Source organism: Ambystoma mexicanum, chromosome 4q, assembly GCF_040938575.1.
Source record: "Ambystoma mexicanum isolate Mex_15411 chromosome 4q, UKY_AmexF1_1, whole genome shotgun sequence".
Classification (NCBI taxonomy): domain Eukaryota; kingdom Metazoa; phylum Chordata; class Amphibia; order Caudata; family Ambystomatidae; genus Ambystoma; species Ambystoma mexicanum.
This window is the reverse complement of record NC_090928.1, coordinates 983,808,398-983,821,767: the sequence shown is the minus strand read 5'-3', so window position 1 is coordinate 983,821,767 and position 13,370 is coordinate 983,808,398. Positions and strand designations below refer to the sequence as shown.

The 13,370-nt window shown below is 43.3% G+C and overlaps 1 protein-coding gene across 6 annotated transcripts in view; it reads right to left on the bottom strand.

The window, feature by feature from the left end:
• RPS6KC1 (ribosomal protein S6 kinase C1) overlaps positions 1-13,370 on the bottom strand; it is a 1,976,431-nt gene that overhangs the window by 1,013,970 nt on the left and 949,091 nt on the right. For all 6 annotated transcript variants that reach the window (XR_011268209.1, XM_069608548.1, XM_069608550.1 and 3 more), the window contains one exon: positions 691-812. Coding sequence is in view for 5 of the 6 variants with exons in the window: in XM_069608548.1 (XP_069464649.1) it covers positions 691-812 (122 nt within the window). In the remaining variant the exon portion in view is untranslated. The remainder of the gene's footprint in view (positions 1-690; positions 813-13,370) is intronic.

The window sequence follows — 13,370 nt, the reverse complement described above, 5'->3', positions numbered from 1 at the left end:
ATGATGTTGGGGGGGCATATATCGCCTTTACATTGAGATGGTTTCAGCTGTTTGAGGATGTGGAGAGCATCTGATTCGGTGATTGGAGAAAAATTGAATTTGGAGGTGTGCTTATCTTTAGCGGTATTGACGGAGAGGGTCTGTTGGGGGTGCAGAGCCTTGAGGTGTTCTGCTATTTTATTTTGAAGAAGGTCTATTTTGTTTAGCATCGCTGTTTGGATGCTATTGCACCCAGTTGTGGTCCTCAATCGGGTGTCCCAGGTCCGCTTCCCATTGTACCATGTATGCGGGCATCAGGGTCAGCATGTCCTCCTACTCGATGGGTTCCCCTGCATGGTGAGTTCAATAGGGCAGCACTTGATTTTTTAATGTAATACTTACTGTTTTAGAATGATTTAAAACAAAGAATAATTAGAACACATGTTGTTTGTAGTAATGAGTAAGGTTGATTGAGATTGTTTAACCAATACAAGCATGGTTATTGTCTACATTCACAAGTGCCACTTAGTTACGTAATCTTTAGGTTTTTTACATATTTAATTAGTGCTTCAGAAGGAAAGAACATGAGATCCTCCAATTGAGTACCTGTGAAATTAGTTTAGTGTTAGAAAATGTATTTCTTTTACATTAGGAAATATTCTCTTGAACATGGAAGAAACTAGTTGGATGAAATGGTGCTAAATCACCTACCCCAGAAACAGATCCATCTTCAGATAAAGGCTTTCCACATATGCTGGAAATTCTTTCTGCTCGAAGAAGGTATTCGGCAGTCTTCTTTTTCACAGCTTCCCGACGAGTTGGACTTGACTCACCTGGAATGAAAACATAAGGTTGCTATCTTCATATTCAAAGTGATATAGGGGCTTTGACATTAGCAATGTATTTGTTTTGTGGTCATACAAGTTCACGTGCAAACACTTCTCAGCCTATTAATTAATAGGCAGTCACTCCTATTTGACACGCATAAAATGTTCTCTTGCATGACTGGTGGAAATATTCTTCAAAAACCTGACCTCTCACAATGTTTATTAAACTATATAACTTGAAGGAATAAATAAAGGCCATTGTGAGCACAAGGGTAAATGCGCAGCGATCCCATATGTTCTAAGGTTCATATGCTGGCGCACATACAGTGAAATGCTCTCATTGCAGAAATCTGCTATCGTCATTTCGTGGGCATTACCATAAGACAGAAACAAGGTTGTATTATAATATATTTTAAACAAAAATAGGGCACACAAGCTCCATGGCATGTGTACATTTCCAGTACTAGCAGAAGCATTGCTTCGCCCTTCCTCTCATTGCTGCATCCAGATGTATACACTAAAAAGACATTAGAGTGTATCCCTAGCAACATTCTTAACAAGCAGCATAGCTGTAAGTGTTATTAATGCATCAAAACTCAGCAATCTATTTTCAAAGGTGGACTTGTGTCATGCCTGAGAGAAAATCCATTCACCAAATGTCTCTGACATGGAAAAGGTGAGTGCCGGAGAAAGTCCTGAATACTATAAAACTGAGAGGCAGAGAGAGTGGGGAGAGAAGACGAGGGAGACCTCTAGTTCAAATGTTTCAAAATCAAACAGGTTTCATCCAGTTGCCCACTCGTTACAGCTTGTGTCAACAATCCAAAGAATCTTTTTTTTTTTATTTTGGCTACTGAAAAGCAATACAAAAAATTGGAAAATGCTCCTTATTCATCCCACAACATTACGGGCTTCCCGCCTTTAATCAGGTGGGCTGCATTAGGTACATACATTAATAAACATAGCACATTTAAAAACAAGATGGGGCTAGATGCCAGAGAGTAACAGAGGTCTAATGAATCCAATGGAGTCATGACTGATTCTTCGGCGGTAACCTCCTCCCATGTGGCCAGGGGACGGCATCCACTACCTGATCCTGACCCTGGGGTGATTTTATGAGGGAGGATCACACGTGAAGAGACAACTACCGTAGAGAGGGTTTGGCCATATTGGTCAATATGCTGTATCCCCACCCCTTTCCCATGAGGAAGACCCTTTGATACCCAGGTTTCTAATGGCCTATTGCCATTCTAGACAGGCCTCCCTCCACCTTTGAACCAAACACCCATAACTCAAACATACCACCTTCTGTTTCTAATATGCCTTATTGTAAACATCCAAAGGAAAACCATTTGAGAAGTAGAAGCCCAATGACACTGACAGACTCCAACTCCCATAATCAGTTACTGAGACGAGGAGGAGGAGGATGAGAGAGTTTGTGCAAACTGACCAGTTCCTAAAGTACAACTCGCAGGCTAGTTGTTTTTCAAAGCCTACAGTGCGCGAGACATTTAAAGTGGCATCCGCACTCCAAAGTCGAGCAGTGTATGAGAGGACGGGCCACTCCAGGTGGAGGCTCACGAATGCGAGACACAAAGAAAAGGTTAACAGGAGAGAAGGAGGGACGCTGATAACGAGGAGGAAAAGACATGGAGACGCAAGGAGCTGGGCAGAGTCTCCTGGGTGTCCGGCTGCTCATGGAAGCAGTGTATTTATTTATTTATATAGCACATAAGACAAGCCAGTGGGCATGGTAGCGCTAGACAAAACTAACAAAGACACAAAAACACAGGGGAATATAACGAAATAGCAATCAGTCAGTGTTCATGGCAATCAATTAATGAAACAAGGGTTTTTGGTCCTTGTTTAAATTTCATAAGAGACTGACAATCTCAGGTCCGGGTGTAAAGAATTCCAACTTGTCGGAGCATCATAAGTGAAGGTGCCCTGAACCACAATCTCCAACTTAGCTTGAGGGGTAAGTAGTAAAGCTAGACTGTTGGATCTCGTATCAGCAACCAAGGAAGCCTATCCATCCAAAAAGAGAGAGGAAGCCAGCGTGTGACCGCAGAGCCGCACAGAACGCTCGAGAGACCTCCACTAACTCCAGAGTGGAAAGCGAACGAAGCAGCTGTTCAACCAAGGCATGGGCAGAGTCGGAAATGCAGGACAAGACCAGTGAGTTGACCCAAGGCAACTGGGGCACCCGGGGGCTTTCCGATGAGCTTGTTAATGATGAAGAGCATAAGAAGAATATTTGAATACAGTCAAGACAAAGTAACAAACAAACCCCAATGCAAGGGGGAGTTGGACAAAGTGCTACCTTAGGCAAATATACCAAGTACCTCACGGAATAAGCAATTTTTGTATAATGAAGGAACTGTGAATCAATTAAGAAAGGTCCTGGCAGACAAGTACACCACGCAGTAAAACTATGAGCTATCTAAGGACTTTTTGGAACACCAGTAATATGTTAATTCTTCATTCTTTTACACCATATACCAAATCATTGTACCTTATGATTACAATTCTCTGGTTACCTTTTTTCCATCTAAAATTATGCATACAACCAGTTCCAAGATGGCGGACCGAAGGTTACGTGATTAGAAAACACACGTGATCACGAGCCCGACTTAAAATTCACCAAGTAATTAAGAAAGACCAAAATAATATAGGCCTAGCATATACAAAGTGAACTCTAAGTAAATAAAGATTTCTAAAGTAAATGAAAACTGCAGCGTAACCGATGCAACTACCCCTATCTAAGATGGCGGCTCGCTATCACGTGATTAGGATATATACGTGACAGCAAGACCTTTTTCTAGTATTCCAGAACACTAGGAACGGTAAGGAAGACGCCGGGCCTTGCCATTTTCTCAGCATCAAAAACGAGGCAAACACAAATAAAGGTAAGAGCATTTTTTAACCTATCAGTTTAGAGCAACTCTAACTGCATACAAATCTTAACACTGCATTTCTAAGCGACCACAAAACTTACCTCCCCTCAGGTTCGAACATTTGGAAACCAATGTAAACTTTGTCCAAATCAAAAGAGGAAAGCAACATTAACAAAAACATATATTCATAACTATTGAATTTACATACAAAAGCTAGTACACAATAATAAGTACAAAATGCCATTTCACAAATGTGTATGATGGGCTGTGTTAAAAGAATGAAGAAATGAAGCACAAATGCATTAAGTATGTTAAAATTTAACTTTTTGTTTTTCTACTTTTGACCTGGTTATACGTTTTAGCATCACTAGACAAGTAATCTGTACAAAGAAATTATTTTTAGAAGAAAATGATTAGCAATCATTTTACTTTATTTTGTTCCTTCTTTTCATTAGATTTCAGTTGTCTATAAACAAGAGTCCAACACGGGACTATCCCTCCTGAAGATCTGTCAGACAGTTTAACGACAGTGAAACACATGTAGAGGGTTTATTCATTTTGAGAAAATCAAAACATTCAATAACAGTTTGACAACAAATAATTAAAAAACGTGGGAAAAATGACATGAGGACTTTGGTCTAAATTTATAACTAAGCAAAGCGAACGATTTACAGCAAATCAGAAAAATAAAGTACTAACAAATAGAGCGCACAAAATCGGGTTCTACTATTCAGTATCTCTTACAACTGGTAGTAAAGGCTATGAAAAGATTCTTGGCATGAGAGTATACCAGGTGGATGAGACTGAATGAATATGCCATGGCAGGGGAATACACCAGGCAATCTGCAGAGTGAAGGCACAAATCTTACAGAAAGACTGTTGCAAAACTTGTGATTTAAATAAGAACTTTGTAAGTCCAGTGAAGAACTAAAGGAACTATTGAATAAAGTGGAACTTTTGTCATCCTGTTCAAGAAACCAGGGCAAGGGAACCACCCGGTTCATCCAAGGGTCTTTACCTTGGAGAACATTTTTGTGGGAGTCATTATTACAGTTTTGATTTTGAACACTTTTTGCCAACACAAAGAAAAAGACATTTCCTTGCGCCCTTTTTCTTGTTTTGTTTTAGTGAGAGGGTTAGGATAGGATGTTTTGGACACAAGGACAGCTTTTCAGTTAACTGACTTCCTGACAGACTGATCCTTAGTTTTGATTTTTAGGTATGGAAATTCCTCTTAGAATAGGGCCAGTTAGGCAGTTTCCCAACCCGTTTTTGTTTCAATAAAGGTTTTACTTGAAAATATGAATGCCTTGTGTCAGACTCATTTCTGACCCCTCACAGGTCAAAGAAGGATATTGGGAGGAGGGGAGAAGGGATTCAGAGAATTGCCTAGTAGAAGGTACAGTTTTAGCATGGTTACTCAAAGTTCCCTCTCCCCCCAGATGTTTTGGACATCCACTACCATCAGCCCTAGTCAGCGGTGAAGAATCACAGGAGTTTGAATCCAAAATGTTTGGAGGATCACTTAAAAAGTAACCATGCCCAGGTTTGAGCCTAGAAACGATGACTAGGGCAAGTGAATCAGAGAAGAATGACCTTCTGAGATTTGGTATTCAAAGCAAGCGTGAAAGCATTCACTGTCTCAAACTCACCTGAGGAACCTTGCTTATTGCCAATTGTAGCTTAATCTCTCCAGCAAACTTGTGCAGATTGTTGACCAATTCAAGTGAAGCAGAGGAACATAGACTTGTGAATCAATCCCATCAAAACACTAGCGGAGAAGTGCTGATAAACACAAGCGACTTACAGAAACATTGCCCGTTTAGAAAACTGATAAAACAATTCCAGAGACTTACTGCAAGTAAGGTTGCTGAAAGACTAATAAATCAATGAGGTAAAATCAGTGCCACAGTGAGGTCTATCAAGACAAATAAGAATTGCAGACTGGAAGTTGTAGTCCAGAAACGCCAACAAACCCAAAAATAAAGTGCTGACAGACCCAAGAGAATATCATTGACGGAACTCAAAGTGTAAAAGACACTGGCATAGATTCATGAGTTATGAAAGTCAAGAGATTGTATATAAGACAGCATACAGAGGGATTGATGATCCTGGCAAGGATCAAAGGGAGATGGGCAGCTAGCGATCCACCCAAAATTTAAATTGATGTCCAAGCAAAATAAAATCTCTCCTATTTTTTCAACGTTGCCTTTGACATTCTTGTAAAATATTGTGGCGTTTACTATAATTTAATGTTCTTAAAGGGATTGTGTCTTGGGGCGAGTGAGTCATAGGAGATGGACAAGACGACATATTTCCACATGACTCTGCTTTAATAAAGTAAGGTAAAGAAATGCCTATCCTATCACTAATTCTGCGATGGAGTTCCCTAGACTCTAAAATAAATGGGTGCTCATCAGGACGTCTTACAAAATAAACTTTGTCCTCGATCGAGACCTATTTATCCTGACTGACCCTACCACGTACAATAAAGAAAACTACACTTAGACTAAAGTAGTGTTTTATGCCCCTTTTCTTGGCTTGGGTTGGCTGGTGCTTGGCCCCGCTCAATTCTGGCTCAGGGTCTCCCTTTTGGTTCAGGCGTCGGCCAGCTAATAAAGTTCAAACAAGTTTGATATACTTCTTGGCTTTCTAGAAAAAGGGGACTCCTGACCCCCTCTACCAATGTCCTGCTTAATTCCAACAGTTCAGATTTTGCTTGCAGTATTTCTGTCTGTAGATCGATACATTGCATGCTACAGAAGCGTTTGGTTCCCTGCGTGGACATTTCTTCTTGTTCAAACCGCCTGGGTTTTTCAGTCTCTCTTTGTTTCTCCACCCTAGCTGGGCTAGCTGGTCCTTCAAACTGTTTGACTATAGTTGTAGATTTTGCCCTCTTGTGAGCGCTCGGTTTCAGGATCACCACTCCAGTGTGTTTTTGTCTCTTGTCTTTCTGGTAGCGGACGTGTGCCCTTTGCCTCTTCAGCTGGTCTCTCAGGTTCTCACTATTCTCTTCCCTTCGTGGGATGCTGGGTTTCTCAGCGCTGCATGGGCTGGGCGGTGTTCTAAGCCAGAAGAAGCACTCGGACCAGAGGACATAGGTTTCGATTGACTTTTCACTTGATTTTATTTAAATTAAAAGAAAATGCCTCACTGACCCCATTGCTAGAGGGAGATTCCCTGTTTGTCTAACAAACTAAACTAAGGTGCTAGTTGAAAATAGTCCTCTGTCCAAAGCAATCAGCTAACTGGCCCCACCACTTATAGATAAAAGTAACAAAAATAGTTAAGAGTGCACTAGACTCTTGATTTTCTGAGAAAGTCTATTTGGGTATTCCAAGGGCCTTCCCATGACTTTAATTCCAGTGTTCAAATCGCCTAATAGTTCTTCCAAAAGAAAATGTTCTTGTCAATCAATCCACAGTTCACAAAAGTTCTCCAAATCTCCACACAACACAAAAAGTCTTAAGTTTCTGAGAAAACAATGTCCAAGCGTCTTAAACTGGTGGGTTTCCCTGATCCCTTTCCACCACTTATTCGTGCTTCACTTTCCAACATTCAGAAATTGGGTGCCTCTGTGTTTTCCACTTATCTGTTCCTTATTTCTTTTATTGGGAAATATTGGCTCCCGTGGCTTCGTGGGATAGTCTCTCTTTTCTCCCGACTTGCTCTCTCCCTTTATATGTCTCTTTGATATGGGCAGCCTTATAATAGGGTCTTCTCCAAGTAGTGTGGGACTTTTCAGCAGCAGTGATGTAGCCCATGGCTTTCCATCCATCTTGCTTGGGTACAAGCAGTTGTTGCTTTCCTGGCGTGCTTATTCTCCTTTGCTTCCAAAGCTGTTACTCTGCCCGTGCCTCAATATAGGTTTCGGTGGGGACTGCTCTTACTTCTCCAGCCCTGCCCCGCTCCGTGTGCATGGAGCATCTTTGACATTCACCTTCCTCCGCACCACCGCTGGTTCAGTGTGGCTCGGCTCTTCTCTGACGTAGCTACGTCAGAGCATTGCCTCTGCCTGTGGTCTCTCCTCCTCCACTCCAGCGTCACTGGTTCTTTATACTCATTCCTGTAATGAGATGGGGCATACCGTTCATCACAGGATGTTAAACGCATGGAAAATTCACCATTCTTTGAAGTCCAGCACGTAGTAGTTTTGTCCATATTAGTTACTCACATGTAAGCAGATAATACTTTTTCTTTAGGGAGTTCCCCATGGGAAAGGGAGTCCATGTCCCCTAAAGGGAAGTCACCCCCAGTTAGGTCCTGCTTTCCCAAACCCCTAAACAGCGTTTTGCTTAAGGGGCTCACCCACTTTGCCTCAATGCGGGTGGCTCCCCCTAGGAACTCAAGCCTCACACGTTAGTACGTATGGCTGTTATATGTTACTGTTAGCTCAAGTGTTGCGATAGATGAAAATAGCAAAGAGCCCAGTGTGCATTACATGCTCAAAGGTTTCATGCTTGAATCACGTTCAGCAACATATTTCAAAAACACATTTCTGTGGTCATTCCTGTGTTCTGTGACAAAACTGGACAATTTGTCTTTTCTCCTCACAGGGGAGCCACCCCCCGTGAGGCTAGGGAGGTGAGCCTGCTCCGGAAGACCCTCCCGAGGGGTCTGGGCAAGTGGGACCTCACTGGGAGCGAGTCCCCTCTAGGGGACAAGAACTCCCAGTCCAATAAGGACCTCCCTGAAAGGACTACATTGTCTACATACATGGGACTGGAAAGAACTGAGTGTTCTCATATTTTTACTACCAGCAATCCTCCTTTCACCCTATTGGCTTCAGGTAATGCTGACTGTTATCCGAGGGCCGCCATAGAGAAAGGAGGACACACCTTTTTTTATCGTAATGACGTGTGCACAGAGTAAGAACTGTGCACGGAGCGAGGCTGGGGAAACTGTGCCCGAATCCTATGCAGGGAGGAAAATCCACTGTATGGAGAGGCAAGCTTCTGGAAACACGCCCACGAGGGGCAGAGCAACACACAGCCAGAGAGCCAGTGGTGACATAGCGGGAGTGAGGCCCACTAGCGGGAGGCTGCAAAGCGAGTACGCTGACCAAGCGGGAGGCTCCAAGCAGAAAAGGAGCCTACACAGGAAGCAAACTGTCTTTTCGGGTGATGCGACCACTAACACTTAGTGGTGGCCAGGGTGCTGAGCAAACAACGCTGAAACCAGACAAACAAGCAAAGAGCCTCAGTCTCCAAGCTCCACACAGAACGAGCAATAACGGGGAGGCGAATGCTCCCGCCATGAGGACGGAAGCGAAGGCAATAAGCTGTGGGCTCACAGATTGCCAAAACCATTCCTAGTATGAAACACTGGGAAACAGAAAACAAGCACAAAAACCAGGTCATCTGGAATGCGAGTGTTGCGAATATCGCACATCAAGGCCGGAGAAGTCACCAATAGAATGAAAGAATGGAACAGGCTTGTGGCACCATTTAAAAAGAGTAAAAAATACAAACATTATATGTCAGGGTTGGGGAAGCCGTGTTCAGTGTCAGAAATTGAGAGAAGTATATGACACACGTCCTGTGGACCAAGGAGCCAAAAGAATAAATGTGCTTGGTATCCATGCTGGGGAAGCCAATAAATGTACAAAAGTGTTTGAATTGAGAGACAACAATCCTACCACAGAGGGGGGGGGGGACTTTGGGGAGTACAAGTGCCACAAGAGGTGGGATAAAAGAGAATACATGCAAAAGTAAAAAGGGATTTTTACTACTGGTAAAAGCTGAACTGATCCTGGAGAGATTCAACCAGTTTTCAAGAGAGGATAATATAAAGCAAGAGTTATTATCAACCCGTCCCCCAGACAGGGGGAAAAGCAAGAGCTGTATTAAACCGACTTACATTTTAATTGACAAACCATACACAAAGACTGGATACTGTGTAGGGTATCCTAACAGAATTTTGAGACTGAGATACGTTCTCCAAGAGCTGGGCCAGGGAATAGTCCATTCTTTTGGTCAGACAGTGCTACCTTTAGGCCACACCACATTGTTAGAGCACCCCCCCACCTCAATGTGGCATCCAAATTAACTTAGCACTGAATATACTGTGGCAGCTCAGAAGAAGGAGACCGATCAATGTTTGGCATATTTAAGAAGCAATTTATTTCAAATATAAGAAAACAGCCTTTCACGCTCTATTCTATGGGGTTCTCTACCTTACAAAACTAACTAGGGTGCTCATCATCAGTAGTGAAATTCAAAAAGTAAACAGTCTGTCCTCAGTCTCAAAACAAATCTATACTGGCCATACCACTAAAGAAAACAAATAAAACTCCCAGAGAATGACTCCCTGCTCCTGGATAGGCTTTTCCAGCCCTTGTAGATTATTTTTAAATAGTTCTTGGCTATTTCTTGGATTAACTTGTTTAGTTCCTCTCTGGAACTTCTCCACCTTTCTGGGGCCCCTTTTACTTTTATAGAGAAACTTCGTCTCCATGTTGTTTTGGGATTTTGATCCCTTCATACTTTGATTTCTTCAAGTGTTGCTTTAATGTTCCCTTTCTCCAACACTTTAGGGGAATGGAAAATGCCCTTTACTTGATCTTGGTTCGTTGTATTCCTCTGGTTTCTTACTTCCTCTTGAACAACATGTTTCACATCAAAATTCTCTTGGTCTGACAAACTGACTTTCTCTTTGGGATGATTATAGCAGCCCAACCAACTGTGTTTGTTTCTGTGATCAGTTCCTGTCTTGTTGTAATGAGTAAGACAGGTTCCACTTGGATTCTCCTACTTATGGGTATTGCACTCTTCATAGAATGGAGTAAACTTAGTCCCAGAGTTATTCTCACTCTGATAGATACTTCTCCATCCTCTGGGATGAGTAGGCAGAGTACCGAGTAGTTCTGTCATGACCACTGCTTCCAAGGAGTCAGGACCAACCCAACACCCTTGGAAGCAGGCTCATAACATATACCATCGGCGCCAGCCAGTCCCAATGGGGACCTTTTGGACCCTGTCCTGGCACCGGTGGTGCCAGGCTCATAAAATGGACCAGTCCCGGCACAGGAAGCGCCGGGCTCATAACAAGTGTGAAAGTGCTTGGGTGGACCTACCTGCAGCAGACCATGCTGCTTACTTACCAGCAGAATGATGTTTCATTCTCTTCTGGCAGGGACTACTTTTTCTTCTGGGTGGGGCAGGCACCACTCCCTGGATCATTGATGCTGGAACCCTTCTGGAAGCAGGAACTCATTTTACCTGGGCGAGGCTGTGGAAGGAGACACCTAAGCACTCCTGTGGGCTATTTAAACCACACCCGATTGGTGCAACGTGCTTCGCGTTATTCTGCATCTGCAGCAGGACGCTCACCGTGTCAGCTCCAGGGAATCTTCAGCTCCGGATCCTGTGAATAAGAAAATTACCTGCTGGAACCAATCTGCAGTCTTCAGCAACTCCTGCAAAAACAAAAGGCACAGGTTAGGCAAAAGCAAGGTTGGCGCTTCAACTTACCCGATCCATCGGCAGCACCCAAGGCGTTTTTTCTGCATTTCTCGTCCGGCATTGGGCCTGCAAAGACAAAGAACATTGGTTACTAACGCTTAGTTGCAAAACGACTTACCTGCGTTACGCTCGCCCCACCTCTGCTCGCGCCGCATTCCATCACCTGTAAAGACAAAAAGAGACATTAAGGTGTATTCTACAGCCCTAGAACAGCCTTTCTTCTTACGTGCCATCCTATTCTCCATCTTCTTGCTTCGTTCATTGCCACGAACCGTGAGGGCATCTTCTTTGGCACCGGCAGCAACTGGAAAGGAAAAAGACATAGACATTAAAAGAGAGCAATCTAAAAAGAACTTTAATACTTACAAGTCACGCTTGTGCAGCAAACGGCGGCATCGCTCTCAAATCACCCTCTGCAATCAAGAGGCTGAACTCGAATCCAGTGAAGTAACTGGACCCAGCGCCCCTGCACAAGACGCAGGATGGAGAGCCCGGCATTCACCTATTTAAGGTGAGCGCGACTACAACCCAGTACCACGGGGAGAGAGGGAGAGAGGGGCTTGGAACTTCTCCCAACCTTCCAGCCACTAATACCTAGATTTTCTACTTGCAGACACCTCACCCTTCGGGTCAAATTTTCAGTGAAGAAGGGGCCTAATCCGGGAGCCAAACGAATCCTACGCCTAACGCTGAAGACGCTTTCACCGCCCAGTCAAGACCCGCGCCTCCGAGGGAATCAGGTGAGCGTTACAAGTTCTCACTCTTATGGACATTGGTCAATTCACTGGCACGAGTAGGTTGAGTCCCATAGTTGTTCTCACTCTTATGGATATTTGTCAATTCTCTGGGACCAGAAGGCTGAGTGTGCTCTTGGTCTCTGTATGATCTTTGTGAGGCAGGCATGGTATCAAGCGACACAGGCTCCAGGACAGACTCAAAGATGTTAATTTCAAAACCTTTATTTACTAAGGTTCCTGGGTTGGTGTAATGCCTAACTGGCCCTAAATCTAAAGGGATAGTTCCCTCAACTAATGTTTCTAAAGACCGTCCATGTCTAATAGTCCAAAATAAAAGTATGTGTCTAAAACTATGCTTGATCTCACTCTTTCAAAACAAATTCGATAGGAAGTTTTTAAAAAGGAAAAATAGTGGTTCAACAGAAAATAGGAAAACAAGGTTGGTTTCATGTTTTCTTCTCACCAGGTGTCAATGTCACAAAAATGAGTTCAATCAAAAGAGGCTGTTCGCAAGACCCTCATCAAAGAGCCCATCTTTAGTTGCTTGGTGTTCCCCTTCCCCAAGCATCGACTTGTCCAAGTTCCAAACACCACAACAGAAATATAACCATTCCTTTTGAAACTTCACAGGGTTCCCTTCCCCAAGCTTCAATCCTTTCAATGCCACAAAACAACAAGACTTCAATTTTGCTTAGGTCTCTCAGGGTTCCCCTTCCCCAAGCTCAGGCCCCTTTCAGTTTCCAGCACAAATTCAGTTTTATCAGGATGTACTTTGCTTCTCCTTCAATATCATAAAATATTAGACATTCCACTTTGTTAGGCTTCTCAGGGTTCCCTTCACCAAGCTTAGGCCCCTCTTTGTTTCAAACACAAATTCAGCTTGTCAGGATGTGCCTTTTGTTATGTATAGTTCTTTCACCCACACTTCACTTATGGATTACAGCCAGAGACTTTCAAAACCGCTTGATTCTTTGCTCCGTCTAGGCATGACCACTCCGATCTGTAACCCCTCTCTTTATCCCTTGTTCCTTTTCTAACCCTTTCACCTTCAGGTAATCCCTGCACCCCTTCTTGTGCTTCTTTACTTTTTCCTTGTGCACACTTGCACCTTACCTTTTCCTTCCTATTGTGCCTCTTGCGCACCTAACATACTTTCTTTCCCCTTAACGTGCACCCTTGTACCAGTCTGTTTCTTTCTTGTGCCTCCTGCACATTTGACACACTGTCCACACTTTGTTGTGCACGCTTTGCACTTTGTAACAGTCTTTCTTTCACATTTCTCCTGCAGTGCTAGCACAACTTCCTCCTTTTGCAGTTTCCTATATTCTGCTTACTTCTTACGCTTTTCTGGCCTTTGTACACTATCTCATCTTCTGTTCCGTACCGCATTAAACTGTGCCTTTCTCCCGTCGCGTTTCAGTCAAACGCACGCTCCAGAGTTTATCACTTCTATTCACCAGGCAGCGT